The sequence below is a fragment of the Polyergus mexicanus genome, unplaced genomic scaffold, assembly GCF_030449975.1.
Source record: "Polyergus mexicanus isolate NDT 795.1 unplaced genomic scaffold, iyPolMexi1.0 SCAF_1, whole genome shotgun sequence".
Taxonomy (NCBI): Eukaryota; Metazoa; Arthropoda; class Insecta; order Hymenoptera; family Formicidae; genus Polyergus; species Polyergus mexicanus.
Window position 1 is genome coordinate 11230769 of NW_027223321.1, and position 23073 is coordinate 11253841.

Here is a 23073-nt window from a genome sequence, read left to right on the forward strand (position 1 = left end):
CCGCATTTTCTAAGAATGTAGTCTGTGCGACGAAAAAATGTCGCGTGATCAATTACGCCTTTTCAACAATTGTACGTACCAACACATTTAAAAATTAGAAGAAATTATTTAATAAATTTTCCATTTATTTTCTTTCTCTTAAATTCACGCACGAAGCGCACATATAGTGCAATGAAAAAAAAAAAAAACAAAAAAAAATTGTTCCCTTCTAATTGATCGCGACGCGATACAACTCACTGTGAATTCCAATTCTGTCTTTTCGATATGCGCGCCTTTCACTTCAATTGTAACATGTCGCACCGGTAAAATGTAAACGGAAAATTTACATTGCCGAATAAAAATGCGGACACGACCAACATTTGCCGCGATGTCGTGAAAATAAAAAAATGGACGAAATATACAATGCAGTTTCTCATAGTAGTATTTCATACATGTCCTGCAAGCGTTCAAAAGTTTCTGAAAATTTATTTCTCCAAAAATTGATATAAATATGCACTCGTACTACCGAAATTCTTATACACGTCACACGTTTCGAGCAGATAATTTTCGGCGAGAAAAAGAATTCTTCCTCTCTATACATATTTATTATTCAATAATTCTGTATAATTGTGTATATGTAATAGTAAAAAAATTAAATTTATTATTTCATAAATTATATCATAATCGAAATCTTTTATATCGAATGCTGATAATCGATTTATCGATTATTTGTAAATTTAAAAAAAAGAACACTAATATATTAAATATATAGATTTTATATTTTAACCATTACTATATGTCGCAGATTGATAAATATGTGGAAGAAATTGCATCATATCGTGAAGCGTCTCATTTTACAATACTTTAGAAGAGAAATTCCCGTCAAATAGATTTAACATTTTTTACAAGTGGGCGAATCCCCCGTGAATTCCTTTACGTACGTAACATGTTGGAATAGCGTGCAATTCTCTCGTACACAAGATTAAACCGAGTCCTCCAGGAGGTCGTGCCAGGATCAACCCGGTAGCGTCGAGTATGAATTATCCGTCTGAGCTTGGCACGGCAATTTGTCGTATGCGATATAACTGTCGCGCCTGGATCTGCCATGTTGACAGACAGCGAGGTGTAATGGTGTCATATCAGCACAAATGTTCGCCGCAAGATGATAGCCATTCCGTTCCAAATGTTCCATACGTATCGATGCTAAAATCCATTTCTAGCCAAATATACGTGTATATTGGATATTCAGTTTCTACATCAATGTTCATATTGTTTCATATCGATGTTCGTGAAATTTGTCTTATTTCGTACTCTAGGAATATGTTTAAATATATAATAATAGAGGAGCATATTTCAGATGTATGTATACACATATCAAAAGTTAAAATTCTCTCATGTTATCATATCAATTTTGTGATACATTATATTCTTTTTCTATATATAAATGACAACAGAGAGAACTACTATTGTAATATATTCACTATATACGTTTTCAATATTTGTTTAGTAATTGAAATGCATATATTATAATTACGGAGTATGTAATCGTGCTATATATATATATATATATATATATAAAAAAAAAAAAAACATTCTAATACGAACATTTTTAATATGACATTCTAATCAGATGTTAACGGATCTTGTTTCGTTATTTATATGGCAGTTCAATTTTTCAATAAAGTAAATTGAAGAACGAGAGTACTCCGCAAAAGGCTTGTAAAGAGATATACAATAATCCCTGCTATCCATCAACGTCAACCTGTTGCAGGTTACGTTAACCCTAGCCGACTAAACCTATTTTTTTCCGAAGAAAATCCATCGGCTGATTTAATCGGTTTAGTGCAACGTCGAACAGAAGATGAGGATTAAACAAGCGCATCTGGCGATACATGTGCGATAAGAAACGGAAATCTTTTTCTTTTTAAATCAAACATTATACTCAGCGATACTATTCGGGATGAATGCGTTAAAGTATTATATTTTTGTCTAGCACGGTGTAATTGACAGATATTTACGATCTCTATCGACGAGTACGTAGGTACTCAGGGAAGTCATGTCGCACGAACCGGACGATAGTTTGGCGAGGACACGTCACAATCGGCCCACGTGTCAAGAATCGTTCCGTCTAAATGAATCTCGACGTAAAAGTCCGCTTTTTCGCGCGGTTGCTGCCGGCTTAGAAACGCTCTCATCCGTTACCGCTGATACAGAGCAGCTGGCAGTTACGAGATAGGATCGATGAGCGGCGTCGAGGTAACTCGAGTACCTCTCCATCGCACTGACTTTTCAGGCTATCTTTAGCGCAGGACTATTCTCTTAATATTTAGCAGCAACGGCAGGTGATGCGCGTCTATGCCGATGCTGTAACATCAGCAACACACGGAGCGTATATCGTTCGGTGGCGCGTGTCCAAAATTTCCTTTTTCTCTCTTATTTTTATTTATATAATCGCGCAACTTCGTCGAAACGAACGTAGTCGGGACGATGACTCCTTAGGAATGCACGTCGTGAGAAAGAGTCGGTTAATTATGCGCCGGAAACGGGGCTGTGCGAGACGATGATTGCTCGGGAACGATTTAATCTCTTTATATCGTAGGTATATTTTGAACTTTTTATTCTCACAAACGTAACATGATTATTTCACGCGAGGATTACATGAAAATTTCCACTTCTCGCGCACTATATGAATAATTTCTTGCTTGCTTTTTTCAAAAGTTGCAATAATTACCAGCACTTGTTTTTTTGCACCTAAATGATCCATGAGTAATAAAACCGTTTAATTGGAGCTTTTATTGGAGAGAAATATATAATAATATTCGCTAAAATATATACAAAACTTTTGCTACAAATATAAATAATTGCATGTGACATGTAATACGGATATGATTGTCGTAGGAAAAGAAATAATCAATAATGCAAACGCGTGTCTCCCGAGATTAATCAACGAACTGGATGGCGAAATTAGGAGAGACGCGGGCTACTAATTCCGAATCATCGTTTGCCGGATGCGCACAATGCGCGTAATGCGATATTTAACAAATATCATCATTAGCATTGCGGAAATATGGACGCGCGGCGGCGATTGAAACGCGCGAATAATTTCGTGCAAATTATAGGAGAGATTCCGGTAACGACGACGATTGCGTTTCGCGGCCCCGAGCGCGTAAGTGACGTGGGAAAGATCGATTATCGAACTATCCGCCGTAACAAATGCGTAACATCGATTCCACTGGGTCGTCATTATAGTCTGTAATCTGCGCGCGTGCGCGCTCCCTCTCTCTCTTTCTCTCTCGCCTCTATCCTCTTTCCTCTAACGAGGCATTCGACACAGTTTTCAAAATCGTTTAACCCGTTTCTCTATCGGATCGCCGCGAACGATGACAATATCGACGTGCACGAGGCTCGATTATCTTCATCTCGTTCACGTATCGTGTATTTCTCGACGAGCGATTCTCGCTATCGGAGTTGAAAAATTCTCGCAACAGCATTGAAGGAAATAATTTAATTCGTAAAAAACAGCTATGCAATATTTTAAAGTAAAAATATTCTTTACATATCATTTTTGTGTTAATAATAAAATTATAATCTCCTGTCATTGCAATGTATTGTTGTTTTGCGCTCATGCTTAAATTTTTATTTATTATAATTTTATATATTTTATATATTTATATTTGTATGAAGTAGAGAGAAGGAGAATTGTGCAATAAATATCACTTTACGTTGGAGTACGCGATCTAAATAAGGATAAAAAAGAAATAAAAACTGCGTAAAAATAAAAACTAAGCTTAGGATCTTTGGAGAGAAAGAGACTCGATTTCCAGTTACCATAAGATCTCTCCCATCGTCTCGCGAAATAATCCTATTCATTTGCGCTATAAAAAAAAAAAAAAAAAAAAAAAACTTTGATCTGCGCGAAAGCTACTATGATAAACAAATTGACACATTTCTGTGCGTAATTGTGTGTATCGGGAGTAGAGCTGCAAATTGGATTTTGATGTTTATCCGATGATACACGTGTTTTATCTACGTTGGTTCTCATTTCCCAACCGCAATTTCATTTAAGCTTCGACTAAGTCACGTTGCGAAAAGTTCCAATAAACGTAAGTGTCTGGAGACACATACATGTTTATACCCGTAATACACACGAAGGGAGAGAAACCTCTTTGACGTATCTCTCTTTCTAGGGCTTAGCTGCCTCGCCGTCAAAACTTCTCAGGCAGGCAAAAGAGCGAAGCTGAAAAGAGACCGAGCGAAATGGATAGCTATGGAAATACGCGCGTGTCCTACTATTACGACAATAAACCGATACGACGTATACGTAGACATATTACGTTGACGGAGTAAGATTACGCGCAGTACGTACATATAATAATTGAAACCAGGCTTGAAAATCATCGCGAAATTTTGATGCGCAATGTCGTGATATTAATAGTAATTAACAGCCATTGCTCTCGAACGAGATATTACTTAATCCTCCTCGGTTGCGACAAGTTAATCTACTTGCTCGAAATTATGGACAAGCTAGAATAGAAACGCATTGCATTTCCGCCGTTTGTCCGAATTTTTATACAAATCACCGCGCAAAATAATTCTCCTTCTCTCTTTCTGTGACGTGTGTTCTGATATTAATATTTCTTTTTTGTAGCTTAATATCAAAACTTTGCAATTATAAATGAGTTATATCCTGTATATATCTCTATATTCTTATATGTACATATATGACAAAATAAATTATTATATCTACCCACATTTAAATCTTAAAAAAAAAAGATTATAGCTTTAAACGATCGTTTCTGAAAATATTATCAGATTTTGTAATAATGTACACATTATCAATGACAGCTAAATATCTGGGAAATTGCAAAATTAACACATAGATTTTTAAAGTAAAGTCTCCATCTATATCCATGAATTATCGGTTATACATAAATCAAAACGGTTGCAAAATTAAATTCTTATAAATTTGCAATTTATATAGATTTTTCTCTTTTTCTCAGAAAGTGCTCCAGAGTCTAATTACGTTAGAAGACGTAAAGGACATCTTCCTAGTAAGATGTCCGGGAAAGCGAAGTTCGCGGGAGTACTATTAACGATTAATCCGCAGCAAATCCGTTGGCATTCGAATTCATATCAACAAGGAGTTAGAAGCCGCAGCGCGCGAGGGGATGAAGGTGTAAGAAATGACAATCCAACCCCAGCCGGTTGGCAGCTATAATGGCAACCAGGGCAAGGACGATTACCACCGGTGTATATCCCTCTCTTGCTCTCTCTCTCTCTCTCTCTCTCTCTCTCTCTCTCTCTCTCTCTCTCTCTCTCTCTCTCTTTCTCTCTCGTGTCTGCCACCCATCTGCTTACCCTCCCGCGAGCTACCCTGGCCATGCTACAACCACTCTTCCCCTTTTTACCCTCTCCTCTCCGCCAGCCACTTTTCAAACTTAACCGATCCCCTGCATTGCATTTCCCGCTTCCCGCTATTGAATTCGACGGTAGTTCATCGGAATATCGAGACTCGATTATCATCGGCGTGAAACTGTCGATACGTCGGATTCTCCGAATGATTTATCTCGCAATGAGTAATTATACGCAGAGAGTAATTATAAATGGAACATCATTCGGTGAAATTATTTCGCCAAGATCTTTTCAACGACTGCTAACAAGTTTTTATCAATCTTTCTCATTCGCGCAAAAGTTTATATATAAGAATCGTTATTTAATTCATTTCTCGTGTCGCGATTAAATTAATCTTGCTAAATTGTATCAGATTGTTTTTAATTATATATCAGAGATTTCTAAATCGATAAATCTTGAATTTCTCAACAGTGTTGGAAATGCAACGATATATTTGGAGCTCGAACGATTCCATTGCATGTCGTTCCGTGCTCTAATAATAAAATGTCACTTTGAAATATCGGATTTCGGCGCAATGTGTGTTCGGTGAATGGTTTTTGGCAAGTAACGCATGCGGGCGAATGAAATATTCAAGGGACCCGACGTCCGGATGAGCGGGATGTAAGTATTCCAGCGAGGAACGAGGGCAACCAACCGACGTGAAAGCGCGCCGGTGTCGAGTAAATCGACCCCGGGAAAGACGGATAAGTTCCTGAATTATGTACAGTGAGCAAATTTGAATTTGACTCCCAGCAAGCCCCCGACGGAGAAGTTTCGCGAAGGATCAACGGTTAACCTGGAAACCTGAAGTGTTGATTCATCTCGGATGACTGACCCAAACATTTTCCTCACTTCCAACGATCGATATCTCCGAGAGAGTGAATATATATACATATATATATATACTGACAGTGACAAAATAATTGCCAAATATAAATGAGAGCGATTGATCGCGATGTAATAGCGACAAGATAATCGAGATAAATAATCACGTGAAGTAAACAGAAGCGTTATTATTAATGTATACGACACGCTAATATTTGAATAAGCTGGTTGTCGTTTGATTTAAATCGACCGTTGAATATCAAGGATAAATTTCCGGAAAGGATCATTTTCACGCTGAACGAAATCTCGCTTTTTATCCTCGGGACGCAACCGAGCTCGTTGGTTATGAGCGTACTTGGACAAGAAGTAGGATAAGTAATACATGATGATAAAAATTAAACTCACTTTCGTCGGTCTGCGGCGCGGAGAGAATGGCGCTGTGCTTTTTCTTCACATCTTCCACATTCGTCTGGATCCTATCTATCATTTCGCGGATCTCCTCCACCTGCGGAAAAACATACACGTCAGAGTCAGCATTTGACTTAAACTTTGTCAAATTTATTCATATTTTGAAAATACGATTTTGTCGCAAGATCTCACAAATCGTTTATTTTAGAAGGGTTATTTCGAATATTTTGAAAGAATGATCGAAATTTAAAATTTATTTTATTTTCATATTTACATCTTTCAAAAATGAAAGTTCACACTATTTTCTACATATAATGGAATTATTTAAGATTTATTTTTAATATAAGAATTCTTATATGTGTTATTATGTATTTAATATTATTTAATATGTATTGTAATCTTTAATTAATTAAATTAGATTTAATTAATTATTAATGGATCCTAATATATCTTTGTTATTATAGCACACGTAGCATATAATAAAGAAATAAGAAATATTAAAAAATTATCACACTGAGCGAAATCATCGAAATATTTGACGTATCATTAAATTGACAGCATCAAAATGAATTTCATATTTAATAGAAAAAATACGCTCGTTAAAAGAATAATAAGAAAAAAAAGCGCTCGATTGCATTGTCGATAAAAGTAGCTAATTTAAGTCGAGGCCGACATACATGTTATGCCGGATACACTCTACTTAAGTAGTATAGCCGTAATTGTGGTCAGAGCGAATAGTGCCCGCCGTAAGTGATACAAACCGCGCTTGGTCAGACGACCGTACATAGTTTCTCAGAAAATCGCATGTAGTTGCTCTCTCTTGCAAATCTACACGTGTTTTAAATTTAAATAAAAGGGAGAGAGATATTAAAATTTATATAAAAGTTTATATGAATATATGTACCTTTAAACAATTTTGATTTAAATAATATCTTTTAATCGGAATAATAAATAAAAATATAAAATATTGTAATAAAAGTATATATCAAGTTTCGTGCATAATTATTTCAATATCTATTAAATTTTTCTATTTACTTATATATGCTACGATAAAATATAAAACGATTTTATGACAAATTACGCACATATTAATTTATTGATATAGTTACTTTATTCGCATATACAATAATTTTATGTTTATTTTATTTAATAATTTATTAGATTTAATGCGCGCGTGCGCGTCGCATAGATAAAACAATGTAGGAAATTCGTTTCATCAAAATTTACGGATTATTTCCTAACTGCGAAGAGCTTTCCACTCTCTGTCAATTTTAAGAGGTATTTTTAGCGAGACGCCACAGTGGCGATAAATTCCAAAAGCTCTCGTTCGCGTATATATATATCTCAGAGGCGGTCTCATCAGAGGGACAAAAGAGAATGGCAAATAATATCTATATGAATGTAGGACGATAAGATTCAATCCTGGGCTGTGCATTAATGGTGCAAGTACACAGTGTCGTAAATTCGGAAGGAATCCCGTCCTATCGATTCGCAAGCTGAAAAAGAATATGTAATTTTCCTCATCTCATTCGCTCTCTTGCACCGACCTTTCCGACTTGATGTGATTCCGTCTGTCTCATCGGGATCCCCCTCATCGTTTCATCGCACGAAACGACGTCGGACGCTAGCCGTGACGACGACGATGACGACAGCGATGGCAATTTGGAATTTTGTCGGCGAAATTCGCTGAGAGGGAAAGATATCTCGAGAGAGATAACCAACCATCTCAAAGAATGACTCGGTCCGTAAACGTTAACTGTCCCCGCTCAAGTTCCGTCTGACTTTAATCCCCTTAACAGCGAAAGCGCACGATGACGAGAGATAATTTAGAAAATGACGTAATTTTAACGTTAATTCAATTGTAGGAGCTTGAGAAGATTCTCAATTATGAAATCATGGATATGGTTTACAGGGCGTGACAATTAAACACATGTATGTATAATGTTTTTTCGCGGCTATTGTAAAATGAAAATAACATTGACGGTGAACGAATGAGACTAAATATCCGATAAAGATATTTATTTTTTCAACTAGATTTTAATTTAACAAAGAGCGATATCCTGGAGCAGTTTCCGTGTAAAAGAATCGCTCGGTTTTCATCAAAGGATAACGATAACGCGATAGATGATCGATACTGAGGAAAGTACGGACCGTTAAGAACTCTTGCATTATGTAACTATACTCTCTCTCTCTCTCTCTCTCTCTCTCTCTCTCTCTCTCTCTCTCTCGACAAAGTATACGTTGTACGAAGCGTATAAACGAGTCTCGTTAGCACCATCCTGTGCATGCGACGCATCCTCGCTAAACGCTCTCCGTTCCGGTCTCGCTCCGCTGTTGTAACGTAGTCTCTCGTAGCCCTCTCCTCCCGTTACTTCCCCTCTTAACTGCGACTGCATAGTGCATAGACTGCAACGTGTTTACATACGAGGTACACAAACGCGCGCCTTACGAGGATAGCGGCCTAATGGCTGCTACGGCGACACACATTTTGATATCATCCCCAAAACGCGAACGATACATCGTGCGCAGCATGTCTATGTATCGATTTCGCGTTAACCTTCTCATTTCATTGTCAGACCGGGGTGTTCTTTTTTTTTTTCATCTAGGTATATCTCGGATATTGCTCTTATGAAAGAATTTCGAGACAAAAAAAATTCAAATATACTCTCACAAAATGTTATTTATAAATATAAAATTTTTAAATACATTTGATTACTACTTTACTTAACAATTTCTATAGTATACATTTAAAATTTTTATAAGTACAGATAAAACAGTAGAGACTTTAAAAATATAAAACCGTTTGTTACAAAAATCAAAAAGATTAAATATTTAAAAAACGGACATTAACAAATATTGGAAATTTTAAATCAGTAACGCAAAATTATGATATTGACACGCAAAATGAATACGAAATTATTCAGTATTTCAAACATATAGTTCTCCTATGTTTTCAAATTAGAATTTCCGGGCTAATGCCGTCTTATGATCGAAAATTACAGCGAAAAAGGTATTTATCTCTCTTCGGGCTCTATCTAGAGAAGATTTCGGAAGTTCGTTTCGCGACTCGTCCCTATGCGTAAGTTTCGCCTCGAAACTTGAAACACGCTCGCAGAGTTCGCGAAAACGGAAGGGGATATTAACGCTCGCAAAGATGACGAGAATATAAGCTCGCACGCGATTACACGCGCGAAGAAATTTTGTATCGACAAAATTATAACTTCGTGTTTCTCTCGCATGAGAGCCGGTATTACAAGTATCTTAAGCCGATTTCACTAATAAAGATAATATGTAGCAGAAATTCAAATTTAGTCACGCATACAAATAATTACGGAGGCGCACGCGCGACATTTTATTTTTTAAAGAGACGTCAATTTAGTGATTATAATTTATATTGATTTTTTAACGCGCTTGATGTATTTTAATCAACAGGTCACCGTAGCATTCACGATACAAATGTTGACGCATGAAGATTGTAAATATTTTTTATTAAAAACTTCATTAAAAAAATATTTTATTAAAATACTTTCTACTGCTGACATTTTATACATACTTTTTATTTTGCGTTTGAAACGATAAAGTTTAGCAGTTATAAAAAAAAAAAAAAGACATTTTCGCACACCTATGCAATTTTTTTCGAGAAAATACAATTTATTATGTAATTAAATTATATTAAAAACAAATATTTAATATCATATAACATGTTGTCAAATAAAAAATATTGATACAAAATTTGTGAAGAAATTAAACCTGAAAGCTGATACGTGTATATATATGTGTGTGTATAAAGAGAAGAATAATAATTACGTATTATAAGCACACCGTGTTATTAATAAATATCACTTCCATCTTCATATATTGCTGTTGTTAGCGAAATGTTTCAAACTTCTCTTCATCGAGATGATATAATACATAATGAAATTTTCATGATAGCTTCAAACATGCAAAATTGCATTTTGAGATTCATTTTTTATCCCGAAACGGAAAACAAATATTGCAGAAAAAAATAATAATATGAAAATAGTAACGATATAGTAATAATAAGAAAAGCACACGCAATCTCGATGCTATAACAGGAAAATAATAGGGAACTTTCAGATGACAGGGTGCTTGTGGAAAAAACAGCGGGAAATAAAGATGCGCGATAAAACGAGCGAAATGACGACGGAACGCGGTGAAAATCAATCTAACTCGGCGCGCGCGAGCTTTTCGCGCGCACTCTTTTACGATCATCCATTTACATGGGAACGTGCTCTCTTTTCACCGCCAAGATTCTTTCGACTCGTTGGAAAATATCAGCAACGGGGAGAAATTTTCACGATATTCGTGTATGCGTTGTCACCAGATGGAAATTGCATCGCCGATACAAGTTGTCGCTTTATTAGCGGCATGAATATAAATACCTGATGCCGATGTGAATCACGAATTGTTTAGCAGCGTATAATGATCGTTTCGACAATTTGACGCAAATTTTGCGCGGATGACATTTTTGCGCGCATTATGCATATAACAACCGATGCCTGCTCGTTTTTGCAGCTTTGTTCTTTAAGTGATTATAAACCGATAATTCGCAAATTTTTTATTCCGTAAAATACATTATAAAGATTTTTCCTATATAAAGAGAATTTATACAATAAATGTGAGTGGCAAAAATAATGAATAGCATGTATGCCAAGTAAAATCTGCATAAGAAAAAAATTTTATACAACAACACATCTTGATAATAGATACGTAAGCTTAAGAGTTTCTCTACGTAAACGCGTGGGCTTTATACAGATCTCGTTATAAGTAAAATAAATGAACGATTTATCTGCGTATATATTTCCAATAAATACATAAAGCAAAATAGCAAGCTAATACAACAAGCTACAATAATACAATTGTGCAAGTGTAATGACTATATTTAATACAATAAATATAGATAAAATTAGCATCTCGCGAAGCAATTTATTCTTGCAGTTCCGTAGCGGAACTGAATAGAATCTCTGTTCATATAACTCTCTGCAAATATCCCCAGGGATAATCTACCAAGTTTTGTTATCTTACTAATCATGAATCATATCGTATTTGTTATTTAACGAAATTAAAAATATACATTTGATTTTCTAAAAGGAAACATAAGTACTTTGTGTCACAGAGTAAAAATATATTTTTCTAATTACAAGTTTAATTTAAAATCAAATTTAAATATATCATAACACGGAGAAATCACAAAATTATTCATTAAATCATTAAAGAATACTTACAAATTTTTTTCCCTGATCATCTTACGCATATCACGGATAGTTGAAAACATCCGATTTGAGTCGTCATTCGAGCGCGTTTCCGAATTCCGCCGCTTACGTAACACAAAATATATAAAAACGATGACGTTTATCGATTAAAACACACCCGGTAATTTTGATTTTCGCTCCGCGGGACGCATCTGCATTTGGATTACTCGCGTCCCGATGATCGTTGAAATCTTTTCCGCCCGTCTGAAATTTCGGGAGCGTTGTATGTTTCGCCGTTGGAATTAAAAATCCTCTCGTAAACGTCAAACGCACACGCGTACCGTTGGCAATAATTATTAACCAGCTACCGGCGAAATCATACGCGATAATTATAGCCGCGTGTAATTATCTTGGCGATCTGATGCTTCTCCTTGTCTCTAATCGACATAATCGGCAGCGAACATAAACTGATCCTTAACGCGGGATACGTTGAAAGATAGATATCGAGATAACTTTTAATTAATTACATTCCGCCCCGTTGTTGCAAAATTACTTAACGATAAAGATTATTTGATATTGAATAATAAATTATGAATAATATATAATAAATGAAAAATATAATGAAGTAAATATAATAAATATAGATAGGGATTATGGTAATAAAAATAAAATCTTAGACCAATAGTTTTAAAAATAGATAGAGATGCGCAAACATTTGCTAAATGTAAAGAATGTCAAGAACGTATCTTATTATTATATTTTGTAAAAGTTACCGTTTGCTTTGCATTTCCCAACATTTATCCGTAGAAGAGTCACATGAATAAAAATGAAACAAATACTGGAAACGAAAAGGTATGTCCTTCAAAAATATGAATAAAAAATATATTGTGATGTATTTTTCTTACAATCTTCTGAATCATCTTCTCTTTAATCTGAATTTTCTTTTTTTTATTCTTATGTTTCTATAGCATTTGTTACAAGTTGACATAATCAACAGATATGTATTCGTAACCAGTAAGAGAGATATATATTTATAAAATATATATGTTTATTCTCTCTTTTCGCAAATTATATCTGATAAAAATGTATGTTAATTAAAGCAAAATTTAAAATATGATATTCGAGTTTGATAAAATAACTTACAAATACTGTAAACCATAAAATAATTTCTCTCTCTCTCTCTCTCTCTTTTTTTTTTTTTTTAATTTAATGAATGGAATGGTACTATCGATACGCGATATAGTACAAGTTATTCTACACTCCAAATAACACCTCCTATCTATGACAACAAATCACAAATTTGTGAGAGAAATAATGTATCAGATAGAGAAACTTTTTTGCATTCGAGAGAAAACGTGAAAACGCACGTACGATAAGGTGTGTGAATAAAATTACACGTTCGCTTCTCTATTCTTTGTTTTTGAGAAACGTACCGATGGAAGTTAAATGGATTTTTTGTTTTCACAAAATAGCCGCGATATATATTTATTCTGTAAATGGCGAACGTTCGCCATTAAATTAATATCAGAGCAATGCAAAAATTGATCAATTTTCCGAAAGACGATTATCCGATAATCCTCAAATAATAATTCACAATTTACAATTATCCTCGAAAAATATTTAATACTACGCGTATATGGCGGAACATACGGTGAAACGTGCGTTGCTTTTCAGCATGAACGTATGTTTGTGATTCCGCTATAATTCCGCTATAAGCTGATTAAACGATATGATTAACGCGCGACGTATATGCACAATGTATCGATGCTCGTTAAAGATTTCGCTTCAGTAAAGCGATTACGAAGGCATCTCCGAACCGTAAAAATCCATGCTTTGAGAGAAAAAGATGTGTCACGCGTTTGATGCAGCTACAAGAAAGCTACATCTTGTTGCCCGAGCAAGTGCCCCCCCCCCCCCGCGCGCGCACACACACACACACACACACACACACACATATCTACAAGTAAAAACATTTTACCGTAAAATAAGGGAGAGCTTAGGAGAATCTTGTGTAAAGATTCCAGCGCGGAATTATTAGAGAATACTTCGTTTCCTCCAAGTTATTAAATTTTACACATATACGTTACGCTTATGTATTACTCTGCGATATTCACATATACCTATATGAAAAGAAGCGAGAGAAGAGGAAACGTGCATTGTTCTCGAACGATGTACTCTTTTTCGCTGATACTGGTTTAACCTACTTTCGATCGTTGGAGAATCGCGCGCGGCGCCGGAAATGAAATTGCCGTAGCAACAAATTAATTCGTCACTCACCTCCGCGAAAAATTCCGTCATGAAATCATCCGGCGCCCCGACGTTGACGGACACATCGTCCGCCACATCGTCGTCATCCGACTGGGCCTGCAAGAAGAAATACAATCATTAGAAATAGAGGGTAGTACACTACAATACTCAAGGATCTTTATTTTTCTTTTTTATAACTAATATCAGAATAATAACTAATCTAAATACAACAGAAGAATAAAAAAGAATAACAGACTAATGTGAATGACATCATAGAGAATATTTATATTTAACTCTATTCAATTAAAAAATATCAATTTTATTTTCTATTTTATATAAAGTGTTCCTAAACATATATATAGCGCAAAAAAAAAAAAGAAAAAAAATCATTTTTCCCTTTGCAAAATCATTTATTTCGAAAAAATAAAATCTCGTATAAAAGATTGTAATAATTTTAAATTACTCTTTTATGAAAAATCGGTTGTATCATCAATTCAACGAGATTCCCATCTATTCCCATCTAGATATTCATTTATTTGTCTCTATAAATACTTATTTAAAAAAATATTATTTTGCGTTCGACAAGTAAAAATATCACACAGTAATCGATTTCCACGATACTTGATTTCCCGGAATACTTGGAATGGAATGGTGATATAAAATTGTCGAATATCATACACGAAGCTCATCAATTAAGACTAGGTCGGACGTGATTTATTCCAATGCGATAAACGTAAATGCACAAATGTACATGCATGACTAACGAGTTTCATCAGAGATTGCGTACGCAGACATATATAGTATATACGCAATCTCCCATCCTGATAAGACTAACTTCCTCTCGCGTAACGTGGCACAACCGCTTTCATTCGTACAATAATGATCTTGCCCTCGTTAGGATAATCTCATGTATTATAATAAATATATTATCTTCGCGTAACGTTCGAATCAAATTGAATCAAAAGGGAAATGGCGAATTTATTCTACAATTTGTCTTACATTTCTTATTCGCTGAATAGATAATACTTTATATAAATTATAGACAAAATTGCAACAATAGATTTAGCTGTGAAAAATGCGTAATTGTTTACAATACCATTGTGCTGTAATCTCTCTTATATGGATAATAAATTATATTTATAACTGAAGTGCTTTAAGAGTGCTTGTGAATATAATTTATTGCATTCCTTTCATCATCTTATATTATTTTTTCCTTTATCTTATCTTGTCTTAACCAAAGAGAAATAACCGCTATTGGGTGTTTTGTGATATACACAGACTTGAAATACTGATTGATATTGGTAAACATTATTGTAAACGTTATGTGAGCATTTTTAATATATATATATATATATATATATAATTAATTCTGAAAAATATTTCTCTATATATATTATAAATATTTTATAAAGAAATATATATTATATGAGATACTATTATACCATATACCTTTTTATCATTATTAAAATAAACGTACATAATTCAAATATTAATATTACGTAATAGATTATATAGTAATTCAAAATTATATAGGCACTAGTATATTTTGATCCGCGATTTTCTCCTCGAACTTGGCCTTTATCTGTCTGATAAAATAAATAGTAATCATATCGCGCAATCATATCGTTATCATAATCATATCCATTTAAATTCAAATACTGACTTTGTTACCCATTACTAATAATCCCATTCAAACAACTGAATAATTAATTCATTATTAAGATCTTTTTTTTTTGCCATCAATAAACTATAGTTAAGATCAATAAAGTTATTATTATTTCACATTTTCCAAATAAATATCACAAATTAACTTATAAGTAAATAAGACCAGAACAGAAGTATTTCATTTCATTTCGATGCAAAAGTATTTCGCACATTAATACCATTGAAAATAAAATCTTTCTTTGCAGCGAATGCAAAATCAAGAAATTGGTATAATGGACTAATCAAGATTGCGAGAGAATTTCTTTTATCAACTGATATATTATAACATAAGCGACATAATTCTTCTTCATTATAAGTTTAATGTTGTTGTCATGAAGATAAAAATCTCGTCAAACGAATCATCTACAAGATGTCATCACATTCCTTCTACCATCTCTCGGATGATTTAAAGTGGATATTAATCTCAAAGTTAGGGAATATTATCAATGTTTCGATTATTGAATAAAATATTAGTTCAGCTTATATTTTATTCAATTATATTTTTATACTTTTAACTATTTTGAAAAACAAAAAGTTATATTCTTTGACAAGTTTTTTAAAAGAAGAAAATGTTAATCTTATAAAATAATTATGTATGGAAATGATATTTACATCAACTTATGCCATTTTTCCATTCAACAACGTGGAGAATTACGTTTTTAGCAATTTTATATAATATTTATCCAGACATATAGAAAAAACGACGTACAAAATGAAATAGAGACAAAATAGCAAAGTGCCAGATTTTGACCTGATTTAAAAAATTATAAAAATATTTCACGTATATACGAGACTTTACACAATCCGCTATTGTGCGTGTCATAAACATATACATGTATAAGATGCAAAAAAGAAAAGATTGACTCATTGACGAGATTTATGGAATTAAAAATAAACATTTATTTATTTATTTATTTTTTTTAAAAAACTGCAATACATAGCGAACTATTTTTCTTCTTTCTAACGTCTATAAAGTCTCTTAACAGTTAATGGATAATTTTTTTATCGAAACACGGTGCAAACGCACACGCCCGCGCCCGTTAGTTTCGCGGCCGTGCTCGTTTCTCGATCGCCCTAGTTGTCGCTCGGGTCCTCGTTTAATCGATACGATATTTGCATACAATTAAGAAACGATTATAGGCACCGTGCGCGGGCGATTACGAGAAGAGGGCTGAAGAGTGTATCGTTAATCTCTTGTTATCGATATCTCGTCGAATTTCTGCGGCAAATTTCTTCAGCGCGCGAATATCGCGACCAAAATGGCAAATACAATAGTATATTCCGATGATGACAGTACACGAGAACATCGGGGTAAAATAATAACGGAATCCAAACAAAGTTTAGCGCGACACTGCGAAACAAACTATAATGTTATGTGTATCTCTCTACTCTCTTACAGCATACGCAAGTTGCGAATGAAATCGATATAATTCTGGTTAGTTGACGGTCACGATACTACAGACGCGTAAACACGACGCTTTATATTTATTCGTGACAACGGAAACGGGAGAATTCCATGTAACTCCAATAATTTGTCCGTATATCTATTAGCAGTGTAGATTGAATATTCATCGATATTGTAATATTGTAATTTCAAACTATGCATATTTAATTACAAAAAAATATTTCATTAACAACTCTGTGCTTTCGAAATACACGTATGTAAAACTTCGTAATGCGATATTTTCCGATAATTTAAGAGATATCGATAAATTTCGCTAACACAATTTGTAATACCAGCTCATTCTCTCAAGCTTGCGCGCGCTTTTGCTGAAATTAAATAATATATATATATATTTTTTTTTTCGTGCTTTATTTCGCATTATTTTATAATACGTGTATTCCATATAATGCCATATTTAGATGCTATCTTATGCCTAACGTAATTTTCACGCGATCGATCATTGTTCCCATTTCGATTTATACCGTGCTAAGGTTGAATCGTACCAACAGTCCAGATTAACTACTTCGGATCAGCTATATACTATATATATTTTTTTTTAAATTACGCTGCTCCCTACGATACAGACAGAGCAGGAAAATCGTGTTGAACAGAGATAGCGTTAATCGATTTTTTCTACTGCCGGATCTCGTTCACGTACACATGCGTTCTAATTTATAATATATTTGTCCCAAATTAAAATATATTTTATATATTATAGATGATTCGTAAAACAAATAGATGGTTTATGAAACCGTCCTTTCCCCGGATAAATAAATCAAAATAAATACGCATTCATTATAGACCTAATATGTCTTTATTTGTCAACAATGTAATAATTTGAATTCGCATTTTTAATATCGTAAATTTTGCGTTTTAAATTTAGTCAGAGAGATTGAAAGTCATATAATTTCGATAGATTCAGATTTCGATGCGAGAAATACACGAAAATGATCTCTGCGCTTATTCCTGATAATGGAAACCAGACAATTGGCATAAGATACGTACATATTTCCGTATTTACAGTATCGAAAATCGAGATTACCAGATTTATACCGATTTTAACCAGGGACCTATACATCTAACGTACCAGTATATCGATATAAGACAATCTCCTACGAGGAGACATCTTCAATTCTTCAACAAACTCGAAATATTCTCGTCAATGACATTGAATTCTAAGCGACAGCGGGTAACTTACTGCGTTTTGTCGAGCATAGTCTGAGTTGAGATGTCTTTCGAGGTGATTAGCACGCCTAACAAATCGTTATATAAACGACAAGATTATATAGTAGGGATAACCTTCGCATACGAGCAAAATCATGAAGAAAATAAATGCGCGCTATCGGCCAGGTCAAGGAATCGTCCTGGTCAAAAGAACAAAGCACATCTTGTTCCTCTAAACATCGCGAAAAAGAAGAATGTTAGAGAAAATATGAAAAAAATGATTATCTGCAGCAGTTTTCGGAAATATAAAATAATTTCGTAATTATTATTAATTGCAAATAACATTCTAAATATTGTTGTCTAATATAAATATGATTAACTATAAAATATAATGAATAATTATTAACTATAAAATATATAAAAATTAACTAACAAATATAAGAGAACACACGTATAATCTCTATATTATATTATAGATGTGATACATGTGTGTGTGTGTTCTACATTCGTTAATTATAAAAAAATTATTGAAACGAATTTGACATTTTTCTATGTAAAATATTACAGTGCAAACAGTATATTGTTTGTTTGTATATCTTTTTCAAGTCTCGAAAGTTTATAAATATATATGGATCGACGTCAAATATATGTTGATATATTTCGAAAGAAAGAAGAAAAATTGAGAATGTGTGGTAGACATATAAAATCCGCGGGCATATACCAGAAATCTTTATAGCGAACATAAAAGGTCACGACAGACTCTCCACGAGATACCGACACAACACGCGAATCACAATTGTAATAAACTCGCAATCATTTTTGAGAGAGAATTATCTCATATCCCGCGCGTGAAAAAATGTCTCGCAATTCGTATTTTCTCATAAAGGAATCTCGGTTATTTATAAAAGATGCTCGCACTTTTTATGCAGAGCGTCAAGAACGATAATAACCGAGCGATGTAAATGCGGGACGAATTTTAATTTTTTGCGTTTTTTATCTTACAATGAAATATTACTCTCTCTCTCTCTCTCTCTCTCTCTCTCTTTCTTTCTCGAAACTCAAAAAGTATAAATAATTATTGTAAAAGCAAAACGGAATAAAAAAATACGAGCCAAACGCAGATCATAATGCAAAGAGACAAAGACTTTCTGAATATATGTAATTTATAGATAAAAATGGACATTTCAAGCTCTTCCGTTCAGATTATTTTCATTGTTGGAACATGTCATTCCTGTTATCCTGTTATTTCTTACAAAGTATGTTTTATATTACAATATATTTAAATTTAAAAATCTATCACATCGATCATCTTTCACAAAAAATAGCACCATAATTATTATTGTGAAAAAATTTTAAAGCGATACACAATCGTATATAAAATAAACTGCCCGTTTTGACAGTAATGTATATAACTTTATATTTTGAAATATATAAATTTATATTAATATGAAAGAAAATTTTTTTCGAAATTTTTTCAAAATGAACGGTTCAAATAATATCTCGCCTTTTACAATATAATATTATTACTATAAAAATTATTATTGTATAATATAATAATAAAAAAATATTGTTTTCAGACAACTAATGGTTGTTTAATAATACTTTCATAGTCAATGGTAGACAAGGAAGTCCGTGTTGGTAACATGGGCTGGATTCTACGCCCATACTTTCCACGAATGCCACTGACTAATGAGTCATCGAGGCATCAAGTATCAGCTACCGTAATATACTCGATGCATCTTTCGAAACAGAATATATTAATTGAGAGATGCATTAATTGAGAATTAAGAACAAAAAAAAGAGAGAGAGAGAGAGAGAGAGAGAGAAAATCGGTCGAATACTTTCCGCTCTACTATTATTATATATCATAGTTGTAAATCATATAATAAATTTTAAAAAACTGTTTCGAGAATTTTACAAAATTAATATTTGAAATACTCATAGTATTTTAAAGAGATGTAAAAAGAAATTCGTAAAGGTTGCAAAGATAATATAATTAAAAAAAATTAATTTTAATCTTAATTATTTTATGTAAGAGATTGAAAAAAAAATATTCAGATAACACAAAAAGTGAATAGATAACGATTTACCAGTGATAAAAGCAATCTTTTCGAATTATTGAATTAAAAGCTTGTGATATTTTATTTTTGTTATTGTTGATTTTCGATCATCAGTAATGTTACGCTTTATCGATATCTCGTCTTATGCCGAGAGTCATATATTTTAAATCGAATCGATACATCTCCTGCTTTCACGCAAAATACGAAGGAGTATGCATTGCATATTTGGTATCGCGTCAATGATATCGTTGACAAGTCGACAAGGGTCCACAAGCGTGACACAAGGAGCACCCACCGTTATCAATTAAAACGAATCTTCGCGAATTCGAAACCGGCAGATCTTTTTCACGCACGATACGCTCGAATATTCGACAGGTGCAATCGTGTCGCATTTATGTGACGAATTTCGCTGCATTGAACCATGCACCGTTGCAACATTGTCACAATTAATCTTTTTATACGACGTGACGTTCTCGTTTCAGCTTGACGAATATTTGTCGCGATGATCCATTATTGAAGTCAACTTGACAGCTTTAATGGCTGCAAATTTTTTTGCTTGTGTTTCTTGTCTGTGTCTCGAGGTTTTGAATATTGTCGAAAAAACATCATCGTAAAAATATTCCAAAGTACGCGTATATGTAGAAAACATGTTGCGTAAGTCGGGAGAAGATAACGCAGAATGTCTCCTAAACAATTTTGGCAAGCTGCGAACTTGACAGCTATATCCGAACGCTACCCAAATATGGAAATATATATATATATATATATATATATATATATATATATATATATATCTTATATTGTGCGATTTGTCATGAATGAATGCAGCCTACGATATTTGAATCTTCACCGGACTATCGCCGGCGATGGGGGATACGTTCTCCATTCATCGACGCCTCGCCAATAAATGACAAGGTCGGCCATGGTCGCCATGGACCCGGGTGCGACACACCGACCGGTTCCCTGATGGTCCCTGGCTGAGAAAACACCACGGAAACCGACGACGATGATCACGATGACGGCGACGACCTTCAATTCCCGCTGTGCGCTCGGTTCCGTACAGCGGGAACACCTGTCAGCTCGAGCGAGCGAGCGACCGAGCGAGTGAGCGAGACGCCTGTCATCCGCCGCCGGTTACGCCTTCTCGATGACGAACCGAGCCGGTGCTGGCGATGAAACCGTTCCGCTCGACTCGACTCGCGAGCCAAATGACTCCGAGCGTATCATGAGCAATGATTAAGTTTACACGCGCCGTAACCCATTGGGGAAAGTCGCGGGACGTGAGTTACGCGTGTACACGAGTGCGTGAGATACGCGCGTGTCGACAGGGTTAGCTGGTGCATCGTGTACATAGGTAAGATAAAGAAAGACAGAGAGCGACTAGCGCAAAAAAAAAGAGAGAGAGAGAGAGAGAGAAGAAAAAAGTAGTCACTCTCGACGGGATTCGCTCACCGCGACGAGGGCTGCTAATCTATCCTTGGTCATGGTGAAGGGTGACGAGGAGTTGCGAGTCAGCGGGCGGTGTACGGAGCGGCGTGTCTAGCGGGTAATCCCATTCACGGTTTTATCCATGTACGACGTGCACGGCCACTAAAAAACTAAAGGAAACGACGGACGCACTAGCACCGCGAGAGAGGCACGATCGTAAAATCGATACACTCGCGAACTCGCCTTCTGCCTGCAGTGCTGTCCCGACGCGGCGCGCATGCGCCGATGACGTCAACTTCGTCTCGCAGGGACGACTTGGCGCGCCATGGCGCCCCCTGAAAAAATAAACAACAACTGGAACAAGGATGTGATTTCAAATTCCGCGCCCTTTCGCAAAATACATTCACGTCACATATTTTTACACTTCTCTATTAATGTTTATGAATATTGACACATATATATACACTGTTATACGGAAGAATGTTTGCGCAATCACGATAAAATAAGATATTAGAAAACCTATTGTGGCGTACATTTTAAAATGACGTAGACAAATATAAATTTATGGCATATATGTGTCCTAAATGAAATATATGTATCGAGACAACGAAATCAATCGAATAATCATAACATTAATATATTGGAATAAAGCTTTAATTAAAAAAAACTTCTACGGTATACATTTTTCTCATTTCTAAGACAAGAAAAAGTAGAAAAACGATATTGAAAATTACCTGATTATATGCATATATATATATGTATATAAATAAATATATATATCAAATAATGCTGGAAAGATTGAAAAAAAAATGAAAGGGAGAACGCGATTAAAATATCTTAAATTAATTACTTGAATCGAGACGATATAAATATCCAACTCATCCCAAGCTTCCTCGCGATATATACGCTTCGTCCATATTTCCATTTTCCCGCGCATTCGACACTTGAAATAACCAATTTATTCCCGAGAGAGACGAAACGTCTGTTCGCGGAAGCGAACGAGTAAAATCGCGAAATCGTTCGAGTGTCTCCCTTTGAAGATTCGCCGACACGAAACGAGTCGCTAGGCGAACCCACTGTGTTTTTCCGTCCAACTGTATTGTACTCGTATCGTCTCGTGCACGTCGGTGCACCGGCGAGCGGCAACGGAACGGCGCGCAGATGTCGCTGATGGCGCATTTCCGGTAGTCAATTGCGAGAATTAAGCGTC

The 23073-nt window shown here is 34.7% G+C and overlaps 1 protein-coding gene across 7 annotated transcripts in view; it reads right to left on the bottom strand.

The window, feature by feature from the left end:
* Nucleotides 1-22148, bottom strand: part of LOC138934767 (syntaxin 1A) — a 67165-nt gene extending 45017 nt beyond the window's left edge. For 5 of the 7 annotated variants that reach the window (XR_011447181.1, XR_011447179.1, XR_011447178.1 and 2 more), the window contains exons 1-3: nucleotides 21888-22144; nucleotides 14094-14180; nucleotides 6601-6700 (exon numbers count right to left, since the gene is read on the bottom strand). Coding sequence is in view for 3 of the 7 variants with exons in the window: in XM_070298860.1 (XP_070154961.1) it covers nucleotides 6601-6700; nucleotides 14094-14180; nucleotides 21888-21920 (220 nt within the window). In the remaining 4 variants the exon portion in view is untranslated. Of the gene's footprint in view, nucleotides 1-6600; nucleotides 6701-14093; nucleotides 14181-21887 lie in introns of all 7 variants that reach the window. The other 2 variants (XR_011447180.1, XM_070298846.1) reach the window with 2 other exon arrangements.
* Between the last annotated feature and the right edge of the window lie 925 nt (nucleotides 22149-23073).